The sequence below is a fragment of the Mytilus galloprovincialis genome, chromosome 2, assembly GCF_965363235.1.
Source record: "Mytilus galloprovincialis chromosome 2, xbMytGall1.hap1.1, whole genome shotgun sequence".
In the NCBI taxonomy this organism is placed as follows: domain Eukaryota; kingdom Metazoa; phylum Mollusca; class Bivalvia; order Mytilida; family Mytilidae; genus Mytilus; species Mytilus galloprovincialis.
Window position 1 is genome coordinate 74,743,272 of NC_134839.1, and position 20,439 is coordinate 74,763,710.

At 34.2% G+C, this 20,439-nt stretch overlaps 1 protein-coding gene across 2 annotated transcripts in view; it reads left to right on the forward strand.

Annotated features, from left to right (window-relative positions):
* The first annotated feature begins 11,889 nt into the window (after window positions 1-11,889).
* Window positions 11,890-20,439, forward strand: part of LOC143064382 (uncharacterized) — a 36,945-nt gene continuing 28,395 nt past the window's right edge. The window contains exons 1-4 of one of the 2 annotated variants that reach the window (XM_076237165.1): window positions 11,890-12,215; window positions 16,423-16,572; window positions 17,664-17,822; window positions 19,363-19,941. In XM_076237165.1, the coding sequence (XP_076093280.1) occupies window positions 11,981-12,215; window positions 16,423-16,572; window positions 17,664-17,822; window positions 19,363-19,941 (1,123 nt within the window). In that variant the 5' untranslated portion in view covers window positions 11,890-11,980. The remainder of the gene's footprint in view (window positions 12,216-16,422; window positions 16,573-17,663; window positions 17,823-19,362; window positions 19,942-20,439) is intronic. The other variant, XM_076237164.1, reaches the window with a different exon arrangement.

Sequence of the window (20,439 nt, forward strand, 5' to 3'; positions counted from 1 at the left end):
AGACTGTAGTTTACAACCAGGAACCAAAGACACTACGCATGAACCAGTAACTGGCTAGACAATCGAAGTTTCTTTCATTAATTCTTAAAAACTACATAAAAAGATGGAAGCATGAATACATAAATTCGCTTAGGAAATAATACCGATACACAGATCGAAACACATAGAACATTAACGTCGGAAATATGTAGTTCAGATTCAGGACTATGTATCTAGAGTAAATTGGACTTGGCGATCATTGACAAATTATTTTACGGCAAAGATGGACTGACACGATCAGCCATAATTCGAACAAAAACTGGTTTGATATCTAGACCAATCATCAAACTTGAATTCTTTGGAACTTGAAAATATAGCAGCTCAGAGTGAGGAAAAGACGAAAATAAAAACATAGACTAACATGTGTTAAATATAAATCGTGAAAAGTAAAATGATAACGTGTGATTAGCATATGGACATTAAAATGAATTTAAACCGTGGGCTGTAAAATATTTTACATATAAACTTTAAAATTTTACTAGTAATTTATTTTATTAGAACTTTAATAATTAATGTTGTGATCACTTTCATTTATTTTAAAGTAATACATGTGCGGCCCAAGTATGTTAAGAGCAAAATCACAAACGCAACGTTCTCGCTGCCCATATTCATTGTAACATGTGTGATATGTTGACATTAGAGCTTGAATAGAAAGAATTATTCACACGAGTCATTATATCAGAGGGAGAGGTATCCATTGCCTCAAAAATGACAAAAATCTTTAATGCCCTAGACTCGTACGACTTAGCCAGGAAAGGATAAGGTTGGTACCTTTATATATCACAAAGTCGAAATGAACTATTGCCAGCTGGCCAAACCAAGACATTTTCCACATGGGTCATGACACAAGAGGTATATGTAGTAGTTGTATAATGGCCCATAGTACTTATGTCCTAGACCCGTACGAGTTTGTCAGGAGGGGATAACAAGGGTTGTGGTACTCCGATTCATCACGAAGTCGAAAAAAACTATTGCCGGATGGCCAAATTAAGAAATTCTCCACGTGGGTCATTATATCAGAGGACGAAATAGGAATTGCCTCTAAAATGACCCATACTACTATACCCTAGACCGTACGACCTAGTCAGCAAAGAGAAAGATGGGCACCTTTATATATCTCAAAGTCGAATTGAACTATTGACGACTTGACAAACTAAAAGATTCTCCTCGTGGACCATGATACAGAGGTTAAGGTACTAATTACCTTTAAAATGATCAGCAAGTAAAAGTATGTTTGAATATTTTGATATACAAGAGTACTTCCCTTACCCTTTTCCTACCAATACGTACGGATCTATGATATACGATACATGGGCCTTTTTAGAGAAAACACCTACGCTAATCTTTTTGTTAGCCCACAAGGAGAAACTCTTAGTTTGGTCTTTGTGATATACAAGAGTACTTCCCTTTGCTGTTCAACAGGTACGGGTCTAGGACATAAGAACCATGGGTAATTTTCGAGGCAACATTATTCCATACATCTGATATGTTTGACAACGCAATCAGGGTTAGTGCTATGGCCCATCTTAAAGGCAATGGCTACCTCTACCTCTGCTAATATGGTCCACGTTTAGATGATCTTAGTCGGTCAGCTGGCAATATTTCATTTTGACTTCGTTGTACACCGGGATACTATATCCCCCTTTAAACCGTCTGCTGACAAATTTGCACAGGTCTAGGGCATGATTGTTATGGGCCATTTTAGAGGAAATGCCTACCTCTACCACTGGTATAATGGCCCACGTGGAGAATCTCATAGTTTGGCCAGCCGGCAATAATTCAGATCGAATTCGTTGTATACCGTGACACCATATCCCCCCTATTAACCCTTTACTGACAAAATCGTACTGGTCTAGGGTATAAATGCTATGGGCCATTTTAAAGGCAATAAGTACCTCTTCCTCTGGTATCATTGCCCACGTGGAGAATCTCTTCGTTTGGCCAGTCGGCAATAGTGCATTTTCGAATTTGTGATATACCAGGGTACCCCCCTTATCCTTTTCTGACTAACTCGTACGGGTCTAGGGCATAAGTGCTATGGGCCATTTTAGGGCCAATACCAACCTCTACCTCTGGTATAATGGTCGATGTGGAGAATCTCTTAGTTTGGCCAGCCGGCAATAGTTCAGTTCGAATTCGTTGTATCCGGGATACCATATCCCCCCTTTGAACCCTCTACTGACAAACTCGTACGGGTCTAGGGTATAAGTGCTATGGGCCATTTTAAAGGCAATAAGTACCTCTTCCTCTAGTATCATTACCCACGTGGAGAATCTCTTCGTTTGGCCAGCCGGCAATAGTTCATTTTCGAATTTGTGATATACCAGGGTATCCCCCCTTATCCTTTTCTGACTAACTCGCACGGGTCTAGGGCATAAGTGCTATGGGCCATTTTAGAGGCAATTAAATGGACTGGTAATGTTGAGATTAAAGACTCTTATTGATCTCCGTAATTTTGAAGAATTATGTCATTGAAATAGTAATTGACAGTTTCTATTTTTCTGTTTATTATATTCCTTCAATAAACTATGTTTCTTGTTTTTCTGATCTTTTTAATTGTGTGATACTATCGTATGTATTGTATATTTTAGTTTTAGAATTGGACTATATTTGTAGACAACGAACAGATTATGGAATGCCCATATGACAATTAATTCCATTTAATTACCCTATATTTAATCATCTTGTTTTAATTACTATAGTTTACATTGATTCAATAATAACAACATTTTAATGTTCATAATTGTTTTGTGTTGTGTGAGGCAATGCAATTAAACTTTTCATTTACTTTCATTTTAAATGACGCGGACCTTGCAGAAGACACCTATTGGCTTACTATTTCCTAATTACTTTATATTGCTATAAATAGTATAACCATAATGGATATTAACAGCAAAAGTTATTTTATTGTCACAATCTAATAACTACCCAAAACATTTCATCGAACGCGGTTTTGATCTCATGAATATTATTGACGGCTAGCCTCATGAATATTAACGCCGGCTAGATCCACACTAGTGGCCCGACCGTAGCCTGGCTTTGAACCATATCGAGCATATATGGCACACTATTGGGCGGAAAGTGCGCGAAAGGACACCCCAGTTCAAACACATCATGAAATAAACATCCAAAATGGTTGCTACTACATTAGGAACAAATTAGTCGATTTATGACTCATTTATGGCAGGAAGCAGAAGACGTTAAGATGCGGTTATCCGTTTGAATGGAGGCTGCACACAAAGTACTAATTCTTTGGCGTATAACGATCAACCATAATGTGAACAGTAATATGAAGATTAATTTTGAAATGTCTGACATTGAAAAGTTCGACTACAGTAAAAGTTGTAAAATGCATTTTTTTGTACAAAAAACACTTCATTTTGTTATTAAAATTGTGGTTCTAAAATCATTTTTTTTTTTAATTTTTTGTTCGTTTCAATGCCAATGTTATCATAAACTATGTTTCAATATTATTATACTCACACTTTTTTTTTATATTTCATCCATAAAAAGAAGCTGATTTTTTCAAAGTTTTTAAAAATCAAGGTGTTGCAATACTTTTTTCCATGTGTATAGATAAATAGGCACTTCAAAAAGGAAAAATACCAGCAAGATACGAATTACTAATATGTCAACATGACTGACTTATGAGTCAACTCTTAATTAAGTAATTCCCATATAATGTTGATTTTATTTAAAAGACGTCTATGTTGAGGATGCAGGTGAGCGACACAGGCTATTAAGCTCTATTTCATTCTATGAATTTTATTAGAAAATGAAATATATGAATAATTTTCTTAGAAAAATGAAAGCCAGACATAATCCAACATTTCTTGACTCTTTTTTCTCTGGAATTAGTCATTGTTCTAAATTTTCTATCTAAATTTTTAAATGGACCAGCTCAAATAGGAAAGAAAGACCGGGACACATTGCCACTCATGCAACTGGTTGGTAACGTTTGATTGTGTCAGTTTTCATGGACTTCCCCTTCATTGAGTTTACTTTGGAGCTTGATACATGGACTTCCCCTTCATTGAGTTTACTTTGTCAGTTTTCATGGACTTCCCCTTCATTGAGTTTACTTTGGAGCTCGATACATGGACTTCCCCTTCATTGAGTTTACTTTGGAGCTTGATATTTTTGTTACATTTTTTACTACTGAACGAAATTTACTTTTACATAAATTATTTAAGAAATGACTGTAATATTTTTTCTGTCTATGAAGAAATAACATAAAAAATGTGGTTCGCGTTATTCAGTGTGCACCAAATTTTTTATGTTATTTCTTCATAGACAGAAAAAATATTAGTCTTTCCTTAAATAAAAAAAAAAAAAAACGGTGATTACCATACTGTTTTTTGTCTCGCTTTGACGGAGTAAATACACATAGATATGATGTAATGTTTCCGGTGTCGGCGTCAACAATGTATTACATGTAGTTTGTGATTAGGTCTAGTTTATGGTGAAGCACAAGTGGCAGGTCAATGATATTTTGTATGCAATTGTATAACCATTGGTTTAACTCATTTCCAGGGAGATTGATTTGCCATGACCCCTCAGTCACGATCTATTGACTCTGAAACTTTTGCTTAGTTTACATGTATTACTAGTAGATTGTGATTAGGTCAGTTAAAAAAAAATTGAAAACAACACGTTTAAAAATTTCTTGCGTCCGAAGCGCTTTTCAAGGTGAACCATTAGTGGTAGGCCAATGTTAATTGGTATTCAGTTGTATAAGCATAATCACATCTTATTTCCATAGAGATTATTGGCCCCGCTTCCTCATTCATGGTCTATTGACTTTGAAACATTTGCTTAGTTTAAATGTATTAGTTTGTATGATTAGATCTGTTGAAATCATTTCTTTGAATTTCTTTCTTATAAACATGAAATTCAGGGCAACCGAGGAAAATCATTCATTTCATAGTGAATACTCAAACTTTTAAAAACCCCTTATTGATGAGGCACATATATTTTTTAAAGTAGCAGTTTCATCACAGGAGAGATCTTAAATTTTGATTACCTACTACAAACTTGACAATATCATCATGCTCTTTATCTTTGCAGTAATATAAAAAAAAATCGACAACATACTTGTTGAGTTTGTTATATTGATATTTCAGCAGACACACGGGCGGTATTCCAATAGATACATATTGTACACCCATACGGGTAGAATTTTTTTGTATTCATATGGAGCAGAATTCACACAGAACCTTGAATAAGACAATAAATGTAGCACCTTTTCATTTTTATTTAGCAACATTCCATCTGCGCCTGCATACGGAGTATATATTTCCTGGTTGATACGATACTCCAGGGCATGTATTTCCAATCATGATTTCGTTGATAGGGGTTGCAGGACACAGCGAAGCTATTAAACCAAAAGTTCTAAGTGATAAAATTGAAATAATTTCTTCGTGATTTTACGGACGCCACCACGAGATGGTTGAACCATTACGGAATATGTGTTTACAAATGATAGCATATATGTTGCCAATGTCGGAACTACAATCCCGTTCCATTTTCCGAACTTTCCCTACCTAGTAAGACTTAGTACAGGGTGGCACATGTGGAGTATGATCTGCTTACCCTTCCGGAGCACCAACAAATGAAGTTTTAACTACCTTGACGGGCTATACAGCCCTTTCACGGTTGGTCCAGAACGCCTGAGATCACCTTCAGCTTTTGTAGGTTCGTTTTGTCTTAAAGGGAAACTTCGCAAAAAAATCAAAAATTGATATTATGTTCATTCAGTATAAAAATGCTCAAATTCATAGTTATTAAAGTTTTATTCCGCTAGATAAGCGATCACCATCGATTTTAAATTTAGAGTATCAATCCTCTGCGTTCGGCCATTTTGTCTTCTTTCCCGATTAATAACAACGATATGTCTATAAACCACAAAGGAACAAAACTACAGTAACCGATGTAGTCGTAATTGCGTGTCGATATCTTGTCAATCGTACGGTTGTTTTATCCGACTAACTAACTTGATACGGAAAATATTCTTATTTTTTTTAAATTACCATGGTCTGTTGTTTTTAAACTGTTGATATTGGAATTAGGTAAAAAGTCAAAGTTGAAATCATAAATAAGTGTTCCGTGAAAATTGTTTTCGAAAATCTAATTTGTTCATAATTCTTTAAAGTAATAAACTTTTTTCAAATAAATTCTGATCTTCCCTCATCTGATCACCAGCATGGCTAAAGGTATTACTTCCAAAGGTATTGTGAGGGGTGTGAGGTGACACGTCCAGGTATTCAAGCGATTTCCTGTCGGGCTTGCAAGTTCATGCATCGTTTCACCTCTGCAGGTATTGATCAGTGTACACGGCGGATAACTTATAACTTTCCATTTTGAACTATCAGATGTATAATATACAACTCTGTCTTACTTGTCTTTACTAAACTCATACGGTTGTCTATAAATAACATTTCTGGTGTAAAGAATATTATTCATAAAAATATAAATAATACCCAAAAAATAAGATTTGATGAAATTAAAATCTATTTAAATATTTTTTCCAAGGGTGAATTTGGGAAAATGTAATATATACTCATTGTCAATAGTGAAGGACAGATTGGAACATACCAGAAATATTGATTTAAAAAAATGTACGCACTTGTCGACGATTCGTTTATACGACTGGGTAGAAAGTTACGGAACTATAGCACAATTTAAAATATATACATGTATACATTGAACATAAGAAAAAAACATATATTTTGAATAAATTGAGGTAAAAGTTTTGTAAATAGACTAGTCCACGCATGCCAGCAGTATGTAATCCTCGATTGTCGATAGACTATTGTATACCAGAAGAAGAAGAAGAAGAAGAAGAAGAAGAAGAAGAAGAAAAAGAAGAGAACCAATTTGATTTAAATACAGGTCGATGTATAATTTGCTTTGGTTCATCGAATTTGTGGACATAGTAAAATCACAGATTTATATTTCAATAAGATTGTTCTCGAACAAAGGAAGGAATTCGTCATCACAATTGTTATATATGCCACTGGACGAACACTAATTATCCCCAAGGGATGTGAATATTTTGCTGGGAAACTATTGAGTATCAAAGTTTCAAATTAATTTCGGGATTTATTTTCTTTCTTGGTATTCAAGGGAAATATGACATTAAATTGGTTCTGTCTTTTTTTTTAAACATCGTTAAAAAGATGTGTGTCTAAGGTTGACGCCACAAGAACCCTGTAATACTAGTACGAGAGAATAGCATGTAAACATTCCTTCTCAATAATATGGTTGTATTGGAAATCTTTTCATACAGATTGACAACTCATGGTCCGATATGCATGTAATATTTTCCACATGACGCCCATAGTTCTTTATACCATCATCATCTTATTCTTTGATATTGCTGTAAACATCGATGGTTCACACCCAAACAAAATGGGAGTAATGTACATTCAGAGCTTCTCCGTGGTATACACTTGTGAAAATTAATATATAGACGAAATTTCTGTATTGAAATGAATCTACATCTTCAAATAACGATTTTGAGTAATCACCTTACAAACCAATATAAACGTATGGCAAGATATAACCATGAAGGAATTTAGTTTTTGTCAGACGCAAGAACTCATCACTATCATAAACGTATACGTATATATGCATGCAGTTTCAAATATCAAGAACAAGCGGTCGATGTCGATAGTCCGTTTTCTAACTGTTCAGAGTTAGACATGTCACTTGTTCATTCTTGGAAGCCTTCATATTCCCCGTCCAACGATGGGAACTCTTTCTAGTTGTGTTGACTATAAATGCTTGTATGGTAATTCTGTCGTTTATCTGTACAAGTGGTTGCATTTCCTCTCCTTTCCCAACAAACAAACTAACGAAACGCTACTAGTCTGCTTTCTCTAGAGCTCATCCTCAATGGCGCTTATACGTCAGGAAACTTACATGTATACTAATAATGATTGTTTCAAGAACAGCGATGTATGGACGAACTATTCTAAATTCGTCAGTATCAGTTATGCATGACTAAAATATAAGTTTTATTACAACTACTGTATTACTTATAAAATAATTTGGATTAATGACGGCTATCATGTTCAACATTGCACAAATATTATCATAGAATTTAAAAAAAAAAAATGTACAAAAATCCTCAAAAAAAAATAATGCCTTAGCTTAGATCATTGGTATTCTTTTCACAAAAAGATCGTGTAAATGATTGTCAAATGAATTTAATTATGTAAGAATGAAATGTTAAAAAGAAACTAAAAAAAAAAAAAAATCATGCATGTTGTATGTTGTATTTTTTTTCAATTCAAAACTTTAAAATTGCGATAGTTTTATGAGCATTAAACACAGCCAGATTTGAATACAAGTTAAGAAATTCCGGTGAAGTCAATGATATCAAACAGATGTGCAATGGTATATCAAATTGGGAAATATTGCATTTAGTTTTTATGTGCAATGGTATATCAAATTGGGAAATATTGCATTTAGTTTTTATTAAAGATTAAAACTACTATTTTTTACTTCATATTTGAATCTTTACGCCAATTGCCGCTAAGAAAGTAATCCAAAATTGTTTCCTTTTATTTTTATACACTTTCGGCATTATGAATCTGAATTTTATTTTCAATTAATTTACACAATTTAATTATTGTATCTTTATTCTCATTGTGTATTAAATCTTAGTGTATTAAATACAGCATACTCTTTCTAATCCTTTCTGTTTATCCTTTCCAAATAACAACATTCATACCTGTGTACGCTTGAACTCACATCTGCGGCTAAATAGCTACAAGGTAAACGAATTGACCTCAAACCGAGAAATATACAGTGACCTCTACAAAATAATATACACACTCTGCTCACACATTAGTTGCATTGAAATGATTATCAAAACAATAACGGTAAATAGAACTGAAATATTTTCAGTTCAATATCAGTAAAAATGTTCAATAAATATTTTATGAAAAAAATCTCAACAATAATTAATGAAATTTATTCGAAAACATTTACTAGAGATAATTTTATAGGAGTTTAATTCAATCAATACTAAACGGTATATGCATATTCATTTTCGTTCATTCTTATATTGTGGTTAATAGCTACGACCATTCGTCAGCTGTGCGCTTTTAATTACGTATATTGTCGATAAGCTATAAGAGTTAAACAGATTTTATTTTTTCCCAGAATTCAACAAATCGGGCTAAAACGTCACGACCCACTCGAGAATTCAACCAAAAAAGTTACAAATACTTGATTTTCTCCGTTATTAGAAGGAATATAAATTTAAAACTTTGCAAATGTGTTTTTTATGTTAAGATAAACATAATGAGATGATAAGTAAAAAATCGCGGAATTTCCCTTTAAGTTTTCTATGTTGTGTTTTGTGAACTATTGTTTGTCTGTTGGTCATATCCTTTTTTTAGGCAAGGCGTTGTCAGTTTTTTTCAACTTATGAGTTGGAATGTCCCTTTGTTGTCTTTCGCCACTCTTTTTCAACTCTCAAACTTCAGTTTCAGATATATAGAGGATGCGTTGGTACTCAATGACCCACATATCAGAATTTTCAAGTATGCTTGAGATTAAGGATATTACCATTACTAGAAGGTATACTTGCGAGCGTGATCCTAACCTGGATATTGAAACCGATGGATGATTTTAGACTAGAAACTATGATAATAGTTATCAAAGGTACCTTGATTAAAATGTAATACGCCAGACGCGCGTTTCGTCTACATAAGAATAATCAGTGACGCTCAGATCAAAATAGTTATAAAGCCAACCTAGTACAAAGTTGAAGAGCACGGATACCAAATATTCCAAAGAGTTGTGCCAAATACGGCTAAGTAATTTATCCCAGGGATAGTTTTTCGAAAAATTTAAAGTTTTGTAATTATAGGAAATTCATAAAAATTACCACCAGAGTGCTGACTATGTTAAAGGTACGTAATGATATCAACTTTGAAATTATCAACTTCCAAATCATTACCAGTACCAAATTATCTGCGCCTTCTGGCATTTACGTAAAAACGTGCATGTTCATACTGCATGGTATTCAATAACAGGGTTGTACTCTATACACAAAAACTGATCGAACAGATCCAAAGGTCCTAGAGGTATGGGAGGAAGTAGCATACCGGTGTTTAAAAGTCATAAAACGAATGAGTAAAAACAAACCAGTGTTACAAACCAAAAACCATGTCAACTATAAGAAAGACAAAGGAACAACCGAACACTGAAGTGCAACAACAACAACAAAAAAAAAAAAAACCGCCAAAGTCACAAATAGACATAGAAACGAAATAACTACTATATTGCTGATTTTGTAAAGGATATTTTAGAAAAAAATGGTGGGTTAAACCTGGTTTCATGGCATGTCAAACCTCCCGCTTTATGACAATTGAAAAAACAATGCCACACGAAGAGCGATTGAAATCGATAATTCATATTTTTTTTCAGTCAGCATCATGAATTATTAGAAGAAACATTAATCATTTTTTATCTCGTAATTACGAGATGATTATCGCGTAATTACAAGTTAAGATTAGTTTTCTCGTAATTAAATATTTTGTTTTATCCGAAACGAATAGGCGTTCGTAGTGTAATTTATTAATACGATTCTAAATTTTATATAAGAAAAGTAATGAGATGGTGAATTCGATCTAACAATTGAACTTGGGACATAATAGTTTAAAGAGTAGAAAATTCAAATGTCTTAACGTTGCTGCAAAATTGCAGACCTTAAGAAAAAATTTGAGAATCCATATCTAATTGACACCACTGGTTGAATATATCTCATCACAAAATTTTTGAAGCTAGAAACAGTAGTAAGCACTTAAAAAGATGTGTAGTCGAAAATCGATGATCTAGCTATATATTATTCTTTATACAGAGTGTTGTTAAGTTGTGGTATTCAGTATAATAGACGTAGATTTCTTCATCTTCTTTGATGTTATTACAAATGGAAAGAAGGGCAGATTTGTGATTTTGTAAATTATCATACTTTCTGAATGATGTTTAAGAATATACAATTACCAGCTGTGCTATTTATTGCAAGGTCTTTTGTGAGACATTGCAAATAATGTTTTTTAATGTACGAGGACACAATTATTGGAGACTTTATCTGCTGGAACAACAACACACTTGCCATGCAAAGAGAATCGAGCATCAACACCCCACGGGTTCTTGGATGGGTGAGAAACTAAACTAGTTATAGATACCATGATTGAAAGACACGCGTTTCGTGTAAAAAAGGCTCATCAGTGACCCTCGAATAAAAAAAAAAAAGCCAAATCAAGTTCGAAGTTGAAGAGTATATAAACCCGTATACTTCAGTTTAAATCACATCTAACCAATCTTTATTGCTATCCGTAGGCAGAATAACCTGTTAAAGTATTTGATTTTACGAGACCCGAGATAAAACTTTTGATCTCCAACTCAATTCAAACATTCTACTACGAGAGCACTGACCTCTTCAACACAGATAAGCATTTAATATTTTGTTCATGTGCTCCATTCTGATCATATTTTTCCTATGATAATAAAACACCGAACAAATTGATGATCTCTTTAGTGGATTTAAAAGAGTCTAGTCCAACGATAAAATAATTTGACGCATGTACATGTTTAGACAAATCTGCAAACATACTTCCTATTCTTAAATTAATAGTCGATTTAAATTTGATATTAATAAACAAAACCTTTTAAACATACACAAATGCAATATGCATGAATAATTTTCAATGGAAGAAAGCTTATTTATGTTTATTGAATTCTATTCTTATATCGAATAATTAAATCAGAAATTTCCAGTACTAAGAAAACGAAACAATTTCAAAAAATGATACTGACACCCACACTCATTTTAATATTTAAAAAGGCAAAAAGGGCTACCAAGTGTTTTATCCGAACATAATTTTTGTACATTTTTAATTGTATCTATCACTTTATCATTAAGATGTCTGAGGACGAAACAAAAAACCCTTTAATTGTTGGAATAGATAATTTCTTTCAATTTCCTTTGCGTGTCCGAATGACAACAGCAATAATTCCAGTAGGACTTATTTTCCTCATCGGTGGATTGGGTAGTCCGTCGTGGTCAAGGTCAGAATTGTCTCAACTTGGACTGTGGAAATATTGTGTATTTTCTGACATGTTTACTTGCTGTGATAATTTACCGGGCGGGTCACCAGGTAAGGCTGATAGAAAGTTTATTTTATTTTATCTGTTTAAACGTGACTGTTGAAAAGGTATATTTTGCACAAACTTAATGGATTTATTCGCGCAAATGTGAAAAATTTCCATTATCTATTTCACTATATTCTATATACAAAAATAAAATATTGAAATAATCGTTTAGAATCTTCAAAGTTTTGTACAATGCAATTCGCTTATATCTTCAATAATCAGATAAACCATACAATATAAAAAAGAAGATGTGGTATGTTTGCCAATGAGACAACTCTACACAAGAGACCAAAATGACACCAAAATTATCAACTATAGGTCACCGTACGGCCTTCAACAATTAGCAAAGCCCATACCGTAGTGAGCTATATAAGGCCCCGAAATGACGATGTAAAACGATTCAGATGAGAAAACTAATGCCCGCGTCACACTGTCCCGATTTTTACGCCGATGGCAACACGGTTATGGAAATTTTCAAAATCGGGACTGATCATATCCAGATCGGGCTATTCGTAGTGCCATCTTTAACCATCGTAGAACCATCGGCCACTTTTTCTAGCCTTCGGGGACAACTTCGGGAAGGGTTCTAAATTGTGAAGGTGCATCCGATGTTGAGGGTTCGTTATTGAGTTCGTATCACCATCCTCACCATCGTAATGTCTCCGGAAATGCATCTTTGAACATCGTATTGCATTCGTGTTTCCTTCGTTTCCATCGGGCAGTTTTGGCATAACGATGTCTACACGAATGAATCACGAAGCTACCCGAAGGTCTTACGATGGCAACACGACTTCGTGAAGACCTCGTAATCCCGTCGTGATGCCATCGAATAAAAGTACGAAGGTGAAAAGATGGAACTACGACGGCAATAAATCCAGCTAAATGTAAGTTAATTTTCGCGCTTAAATACATTTAAAGTGCCATGCGCGATATGCACTGGTCAGTCTAATACGACAGTTAAGAAAGACGTTCACAAAACATGGAGCTCATATCATATGATTCTATGAGAACAAGAAAGGCGACAGCGTTGTTTCTATTAATTCAAATGGAACAAGAAGAGCAGGTATTACAGGCTCGGGATTTACTTTTACAAATAAAATATTATTTTTTGTCAATTTTTCATATCAAATAACATAATGAAAATCATAAACGCGCCCCGTATACCAACACTGCAGGTACACGTATATAGGGAAACCAACTTTTTCTTCATTATTCTGATTTTTTATGTATCGTCTGAGATGTTGTCACACGAATGTTTACTCCATAAACATTTTGTTTTCTATATGTCATATTTTGCCGCATTTGTTGCTTTCCCCACATCCTTCCTTTAGTCTATATTATTATGATATTCTCCTGGAAAGAGCTGTTTTTGAATAAAAGGGATCAACGAACCCATTACCTTACCTTTAAGATAGATCAGTAAACATGGGCATAATTATGGGTGATTATTCAGACTAGTGCACACATTTTACAGTTCAAACAAGGCAATGCCGAGCGTGGCATCCCCTCGTATGTAACATATTGGGGACAAATATGGACACTATATTTGTATATGACACATGCAGAAAATGGTAAATTGAATACGCATATTTGATACATAAACTATTTTTTTAGAAATCAACCAAATTATTCAGTAACTGGAAATACCCACGGTCTTCCGTCTTATGATTAAACCAAAAATTAAATCTACAATATAATATATATTCAATATTGATCAAACAATTTAAAACGCGTGATGCCTCCGGCATGTAATTTAATGCATCGTAAGCTGTACAGACATCGTATGGCCATCGTACCATCATCGCAATCCATCGTGTAGCCTTCGTGATCAATCCTGTAGGCTTCGGCTGAGATATGAAGCTTAAATACCGTCTTCGGTTAACCTTCGTATGTCCATCTTTTGCTATCGTATATACTTTCGGTACCCTTGATAGACTTCGTTATTCGTCGTACTTGCTTCGGTCACTTTTTGGTATTTTAACGAGATCGGGACCAACTTCGTACGAACTTACAATTTTCGCATTCGGGTGTCCATCGTATATAAAAATCGGGACAGTGTGACGCGGGCATTCGGACTAATTAACACAAAACACGAAAAACAATTATGTGACACATAAAAAACGACAACCACTGAATTACAGGCTCCTGACTTGGGACAGGCACATACATACAGAATATGGCGGGGGTAAAACCTTGATTAACGATCAACTTTTTTTAAAAAGGGATGTTTTAACCTACCCAAGTCTTATTAAGTGTTTCCTAACGCAGGAGATCAGTTTGCTCCTCTGTATTTGGCTCTGTTTCATCATCAGGAACTACACGTGTGCTACTTTTAGTGTTAAAGGTGTATTCAGTGTCAAAGTTACAAGTCATTGGGTGGTCTGTCCAATGCTTTTCTAGACGGTGTAATACATTTTTGCAGTCACTACAATGTCTGTTAGGCTATTCCACACTTCCACTACTCGGTTAGTAAAGAGTATTATTAGTAAAATAGTGTGCTAGTGACCTAATACGGTATATATGGAATTTACTGACCACATATATTCCGTATTACGCCACTAGCACACTATAACGAATTTATCTTACCGATTATCTTAACGTGTAAAATTTAGACTTGTGATCTATCAAAATGAGCAAGCCAGTCTTCAATACTATTAGCATTAAGAAACTGCTACCATTTGTCCTACAAGGCCAACGATAACAACTTGTTAGGTTTAAATGTGTATAATGAACTTATTTCAATCTTAATCATCAATTTCTTCGTCTGTTGAAACTTTAAGATATTTTTCTCAGTTCCGTTTTGTTTTTATAATGGGACTTAGCACCACTACTAACCGTGTATGAAATAAGCCCCGCCTCCCTACTAGCCTAATATCAAATATACACGGTCTTCACGCGGACACTTTTAACCAATCACATTCCTAGAAATGTATAGGAGGTAAGACAATATCTTATGTCTAATCTGTCTCTATTTCTAACCAATATTAATGAGTTGCCTCTTGTTGTCGAGCTTGTATTACGAATGAATAAACCTTATGTACACTCGAGTCATATACCCCTGTTGTTAATTTGTAGGTTCCTATCAATTCACCTCTTAGCCTTCTCAGTTTTAAAGTAGGAATTTCATAATTTCAATGGTTCTTTGTATGACTGATTCTTGAGGTTGGGTAACATTGTTGTTGCTCTACGTTGTACATTTACAATTATCTCGATAGCTTTCTTTCTGTGTGGGTTTCATACAGTACTATTATATTCAAGATGAGGACGGGCTAATGCCTGACATAGTAGACAGAAGCTTTTATAGTATAGATATTTAGAAGTTCTTCTAATAATTCAAACTAGTTTTTGCTTTGTTGACTTGTGTCTGTATATGTTACTCCTACATCTTTCTCTGATTGAACTGTTTCTAGTGTGATTTCAGATCCATCGTATGTCGACATTTAATACGTGCTTTCTTGCACATAATTGTAATTGGTAGAAAAGTTGTCAATTTCGCTATGTAAAGATCTATACAGTGTCGAATCATCTGCAAATATGCATTTTATTCTACTTATGGAAGAAAACATTGATTAGTTATAAAGACTTCGAGAATGCTAAGACATTGTTAACGTCAACGGACAAAAATAAATTGAATTAGTACAATATTAATTTATTTAATTGGGGAGAAATGTGCTTATTAACAATAGCTCATGCTAAATGCTTAGTACGAATCAAGTTGCGAATTCATGTTTTAAATGGCAATTTACTCAGTGCTTATAAATATAGTAATCTAATTTTGTACACTGTAAAAATCGTGATTATAAATTAAACACATGTATTGCATGTTTATTTCTAATCGTGTTTAGGATTGTATTTAATATCTAACCAAATGTCTAAGTGAGAACATTAAATGTGAAAATGTTTTGAATTTGAACACTTTTAAAAGTGTTTTATATTCTCAAAAAATCCTAAACACAATCCTAAACACAACCTAAATATGTTTAGAAGAGGGACAAAAGATACCAGAGGGACAGTCAAACTCATACTGAAAACGCCATGGCTAAATATTTAAAAAAAATAAAGAAGTAAAACTGCTACACGTTTAGATCAAAACGTGAAGACCTAAAAGTAAAAAAAAATGTACAAAGGTTTTGTTTTGAACTATGTTTATATTCTAAATACTATTTTTTACAATATTTATACAGATTTGCCTTTAAAAGCTGATTTTTGCAGGATGGGTAAAAGCAACAATAGTATTTCATATCTTTGGGATGTTCGGAGGAGCTGTTTGTCTGTTATTTACCATATTTACAATGTGTGTCTCGAATTTCAAGTTTCACACTAGAGTCCATCACGCCATTTGGATAAGCAGTGCACTTACAGGTTTTATTAAAATTTATTTTATCGCATATGTTTGTGGACATTGATTGGTATCGCGTCATTCAACACATTAGACCAAAAACATATACAAGAGGGTTTTCTACGATTAAACATCTTTAATTATATATCGTGCAATTGATTTTCTGAAACTCAATGGATGCCCTCATTAACGAATAAATAAATGTACCGGAAGAGAATATATGCGTCAATGCAAATCGTGTATCAAAACAAAACAAAATCATATGAAAAACGTATTTACAGTCGCGATTTCATATACAAAAACATAAACTTTTTAAACTTTTATAACCAACAAGTGCATACATATACAGAATATACGTACACAATAGATATAAAAGCATAAAAATCATACACCATATATTTCAAGCGCAGTAAGGCATAGCTAAATAAGGTAAACGCAAAAATACACATTGAATGCATGCATGAATTAGGATTGAACACTTAGCTTAAATAGTTTCATAAAACAGGAAATGAATAAAACAAAGACGAAGGAAATTTACTGGACTTTCATTTCCAGACGGACAGAATCAGGGTGCATCGAAAACGTTAGCGTATTCTGTTGTGTATTCATTATATATAGCCGCCATAAAATCCAGACAAAAACGTGTCAAGAAAGAGAAAGATAAATTTTCATAGCAAACCACTTTCCTGGTATTTTAGAATCCAAAAACCGTTAACCCTAACCCTAACCCTAACCTAAAAGAGTCATACCCGTAGCCAGGGGGGGGGGGGGGGGGGGGGGTTCGTCCGAACCCCCTTGAAATCAAATAAGCACTGTTGAAGTCAACGTTTTGTTCAAATTGTGACTGTTAAAGTCGAGTACATGAGTCCAACGAACCCCCCCATGGAAATTCCTGGATACGGGCCTGAGAGTGTTTTCCTGTGTTGAAGATTGTTTGTTTGTTTGTGTTCAAATAATTTTGATATACGTTGCACATCAGCGTCCTTAATAACGTTCATAAAAAAGTTGGAGTCATACAGAAACACACAAGCAACCATCTCTTTGTTTAAATGATTCGTAAAGAAAACCTTTATATATTAATGCTAAAAAACATATCTTTCTTAAAATGTTGCAGTTTTTTGTCTTGCAATTAGTGTGGGGATATTCAGTGCAAACTACCACAAAGAATCCTGGTTGAGCGGACATTACACATCTGCTGGTTTTCATATTACTGTCTGTGCATGTGTTGTATTTTTAGCTATATGTGTAGCTATGCTTATTTTTAGTTTTCAGGGTAAGTACTCATCAGTTAATATACACTTGTTTATAACATACTCGTTTTAATAAATGTATGAACGTATTTCAATCATATGAAAACTATTACACAGTAGTCAGTACCAGTCATTGACTTGTTTTGAGTACACATCAACATATATATATATATATATACATGCCGAAATTGTTTGGATTTAAAATTTTTGTTCTCCCGCATCGGCTTTCGAACCCGTGCGTCTGTGACATTGTGGTAACACCTTCTGCAACAGGTACAGCACAGCAGACCACTCGACCACCACATAAATATAACGCTTTCGGTGTTCGATGTAAAGTCTTTCCTAGATGGTTTTATCTAAGGTTGTTCCCAATACATGATGTATCGTGGCACGACGATGGTTTTCATTCTAGATCAAGATGAAAGGCCGTCCGGGATGAAGTTTGATGAAATTTAGACTGCCATTGGAAATTATGGTATTTGGATAGGGACGGAAATTAAACTTGCAATAGACAACCTACGGACCCCTCTAAGAGTTGTTGCAAGTGTGGCACCCTCCTTTCACGAGGCATTGACTTTAACATCCCAATTCTAACCGGACCTTGCTCTTTACGTGTACATCCCACACGGACAGACGGACGCCCACACGGTCCGTCATAGAATTCTCATATGTTTCATACACTTCTTTTCCATTACTAGTACTATTACTTATAATTTTTAATTTTGTGTAAGAATACGAAGATTCACCTGTTATATTGTACTTTGTAAAAAAAACACTCTATCATAAGTAGAGATGGCTGCCGTCCTTTACATCCAAAGACACCAAAAGGTAGAAAGTAGTTCATATAAGTATATATAAAGATATAACTAATGAACATATATTTTGACGAAAACTGCTATGATATTCCTATTGATGTCATATTTTTATTCAGAATCTTCCCCGATCCTCTGACTCGGCATCATTCCAGTGAATGTTTTTTCCGATCACTACAACTTTTATACAGATAAAGTCATTGTTGTTGTGGTCCGACTGTTTGAAGTGTTAGACATGGTTTTCAAAGAAAATATTAGAATGAATTCTTCAGATATAATTAAAAATATTTTTTAACTTCGACCCACATATCAGTCTAAAGATGTGAACAACGATTCTAAAATAAGTTATTTTTATACGAACATTATGTTATAAACTCATAAAATATTTCGCCTCAACAAATGGGTTTCTTTAGTCACAATATTTTTCCTGCATGTAACAATAAACGTACAATGTGAATCATTTATGTGTAAGTGAATGAGCGTACTCTCAGTCCAAACAACCCGTACAGAAACACCCCAATGGCCACAGAGTGAAATCAACAAGACAATCATTATCTTCCAGTAATCAAACAGTCGGACCACAACTACAATGACTTTAACTGTATACAAGTTGTAGTGATCGGAGGAAACATGATTCAACATGTAATAATAAAAAAGTATAGAATTCTAAAGTTAAAAGAATTAGAAAGATTTTTTGATTAAGGATCAACATCAAACAATATGGTATTAAAAAAGGTATTTTATATTTTAGACCACAATAGAGTGCAAGACATTTCTAATTACATGACACCAATCAACTGGACAAAATACAATCAAGATAGAAGTTTAGAAGCTTGGCTTTCACATATTGATCCTAGATTGGACAAAATAGAAATCAACGAAGCATCAACGAGAGAAAAAGACGCAATAGTGCAATTGATAAGTCGTACATGGAAACCTCATTTGGCTGGCAAAGGTCGTGACGCGCAACAAAGAGGATATTCACAAATGAAAGTAGTTAAGGTCGAAAGAATAGAAAATCCATCTCTTTTCCTGAAGTATGCTCAGAATAGACACGATTTACTTCGTCGTCTTGACACTACAAATCGACCATTTAAATTCCCTGGAATGACACAACATGGACCAATCGAAACAACGGTAAACATGAACAAGAATGTATTTGCAGATATATATCCTGAAATAAATGAGCATTATTTGTTCCATGGTACCTCAGATGCTACAGTCAGAGCTATTGCTTATGGTGGCCTAGATGCACGTTTAGCAGGCGATGGTATGTTTGGGCGAGGAATTTATGCGGCAGAATGTCCAACGAAGAGTGACCATTATACAGGTTATATTTTATTTTTCTCGTTTGAATTGTTTAACATTCGTCATTTCGGGGTCTATCTAGGCTATTATAGTTTGTTTTGCGGTAAGGGGTTTCTCATTGTTAATGCCGTACGGTTACTTTTATTTCCTTACTTCTTGTGTCTTTAGTAGAGAGTTGTCTCATTGGCAATGATACCACATCTTTCTAGCGCATAGACGTAGATACAAGTATCTTATCTAAGGAGGGATAAATCCTACTTTGTATGTGAAGAATCACTCTGATTAAAAAAAAAAAAAAATTCTCTGAAACTGAAATTATCAAGATGCTCCATTTTGACAATATATTTGTTACGTTTGGATGACGTATTTTTCAACAGAATGTCGGAATTCCAATGGGAACCAATTCTGCCCGTCTTCTTGCCGACTTGTTTCTTTATTCTTTATTATTATGAGGCTGACTTCATTTAGGAACTTCTTAGGAAAAAAGATAAGCAGTTAGCCATATCCTTTAATATTATGT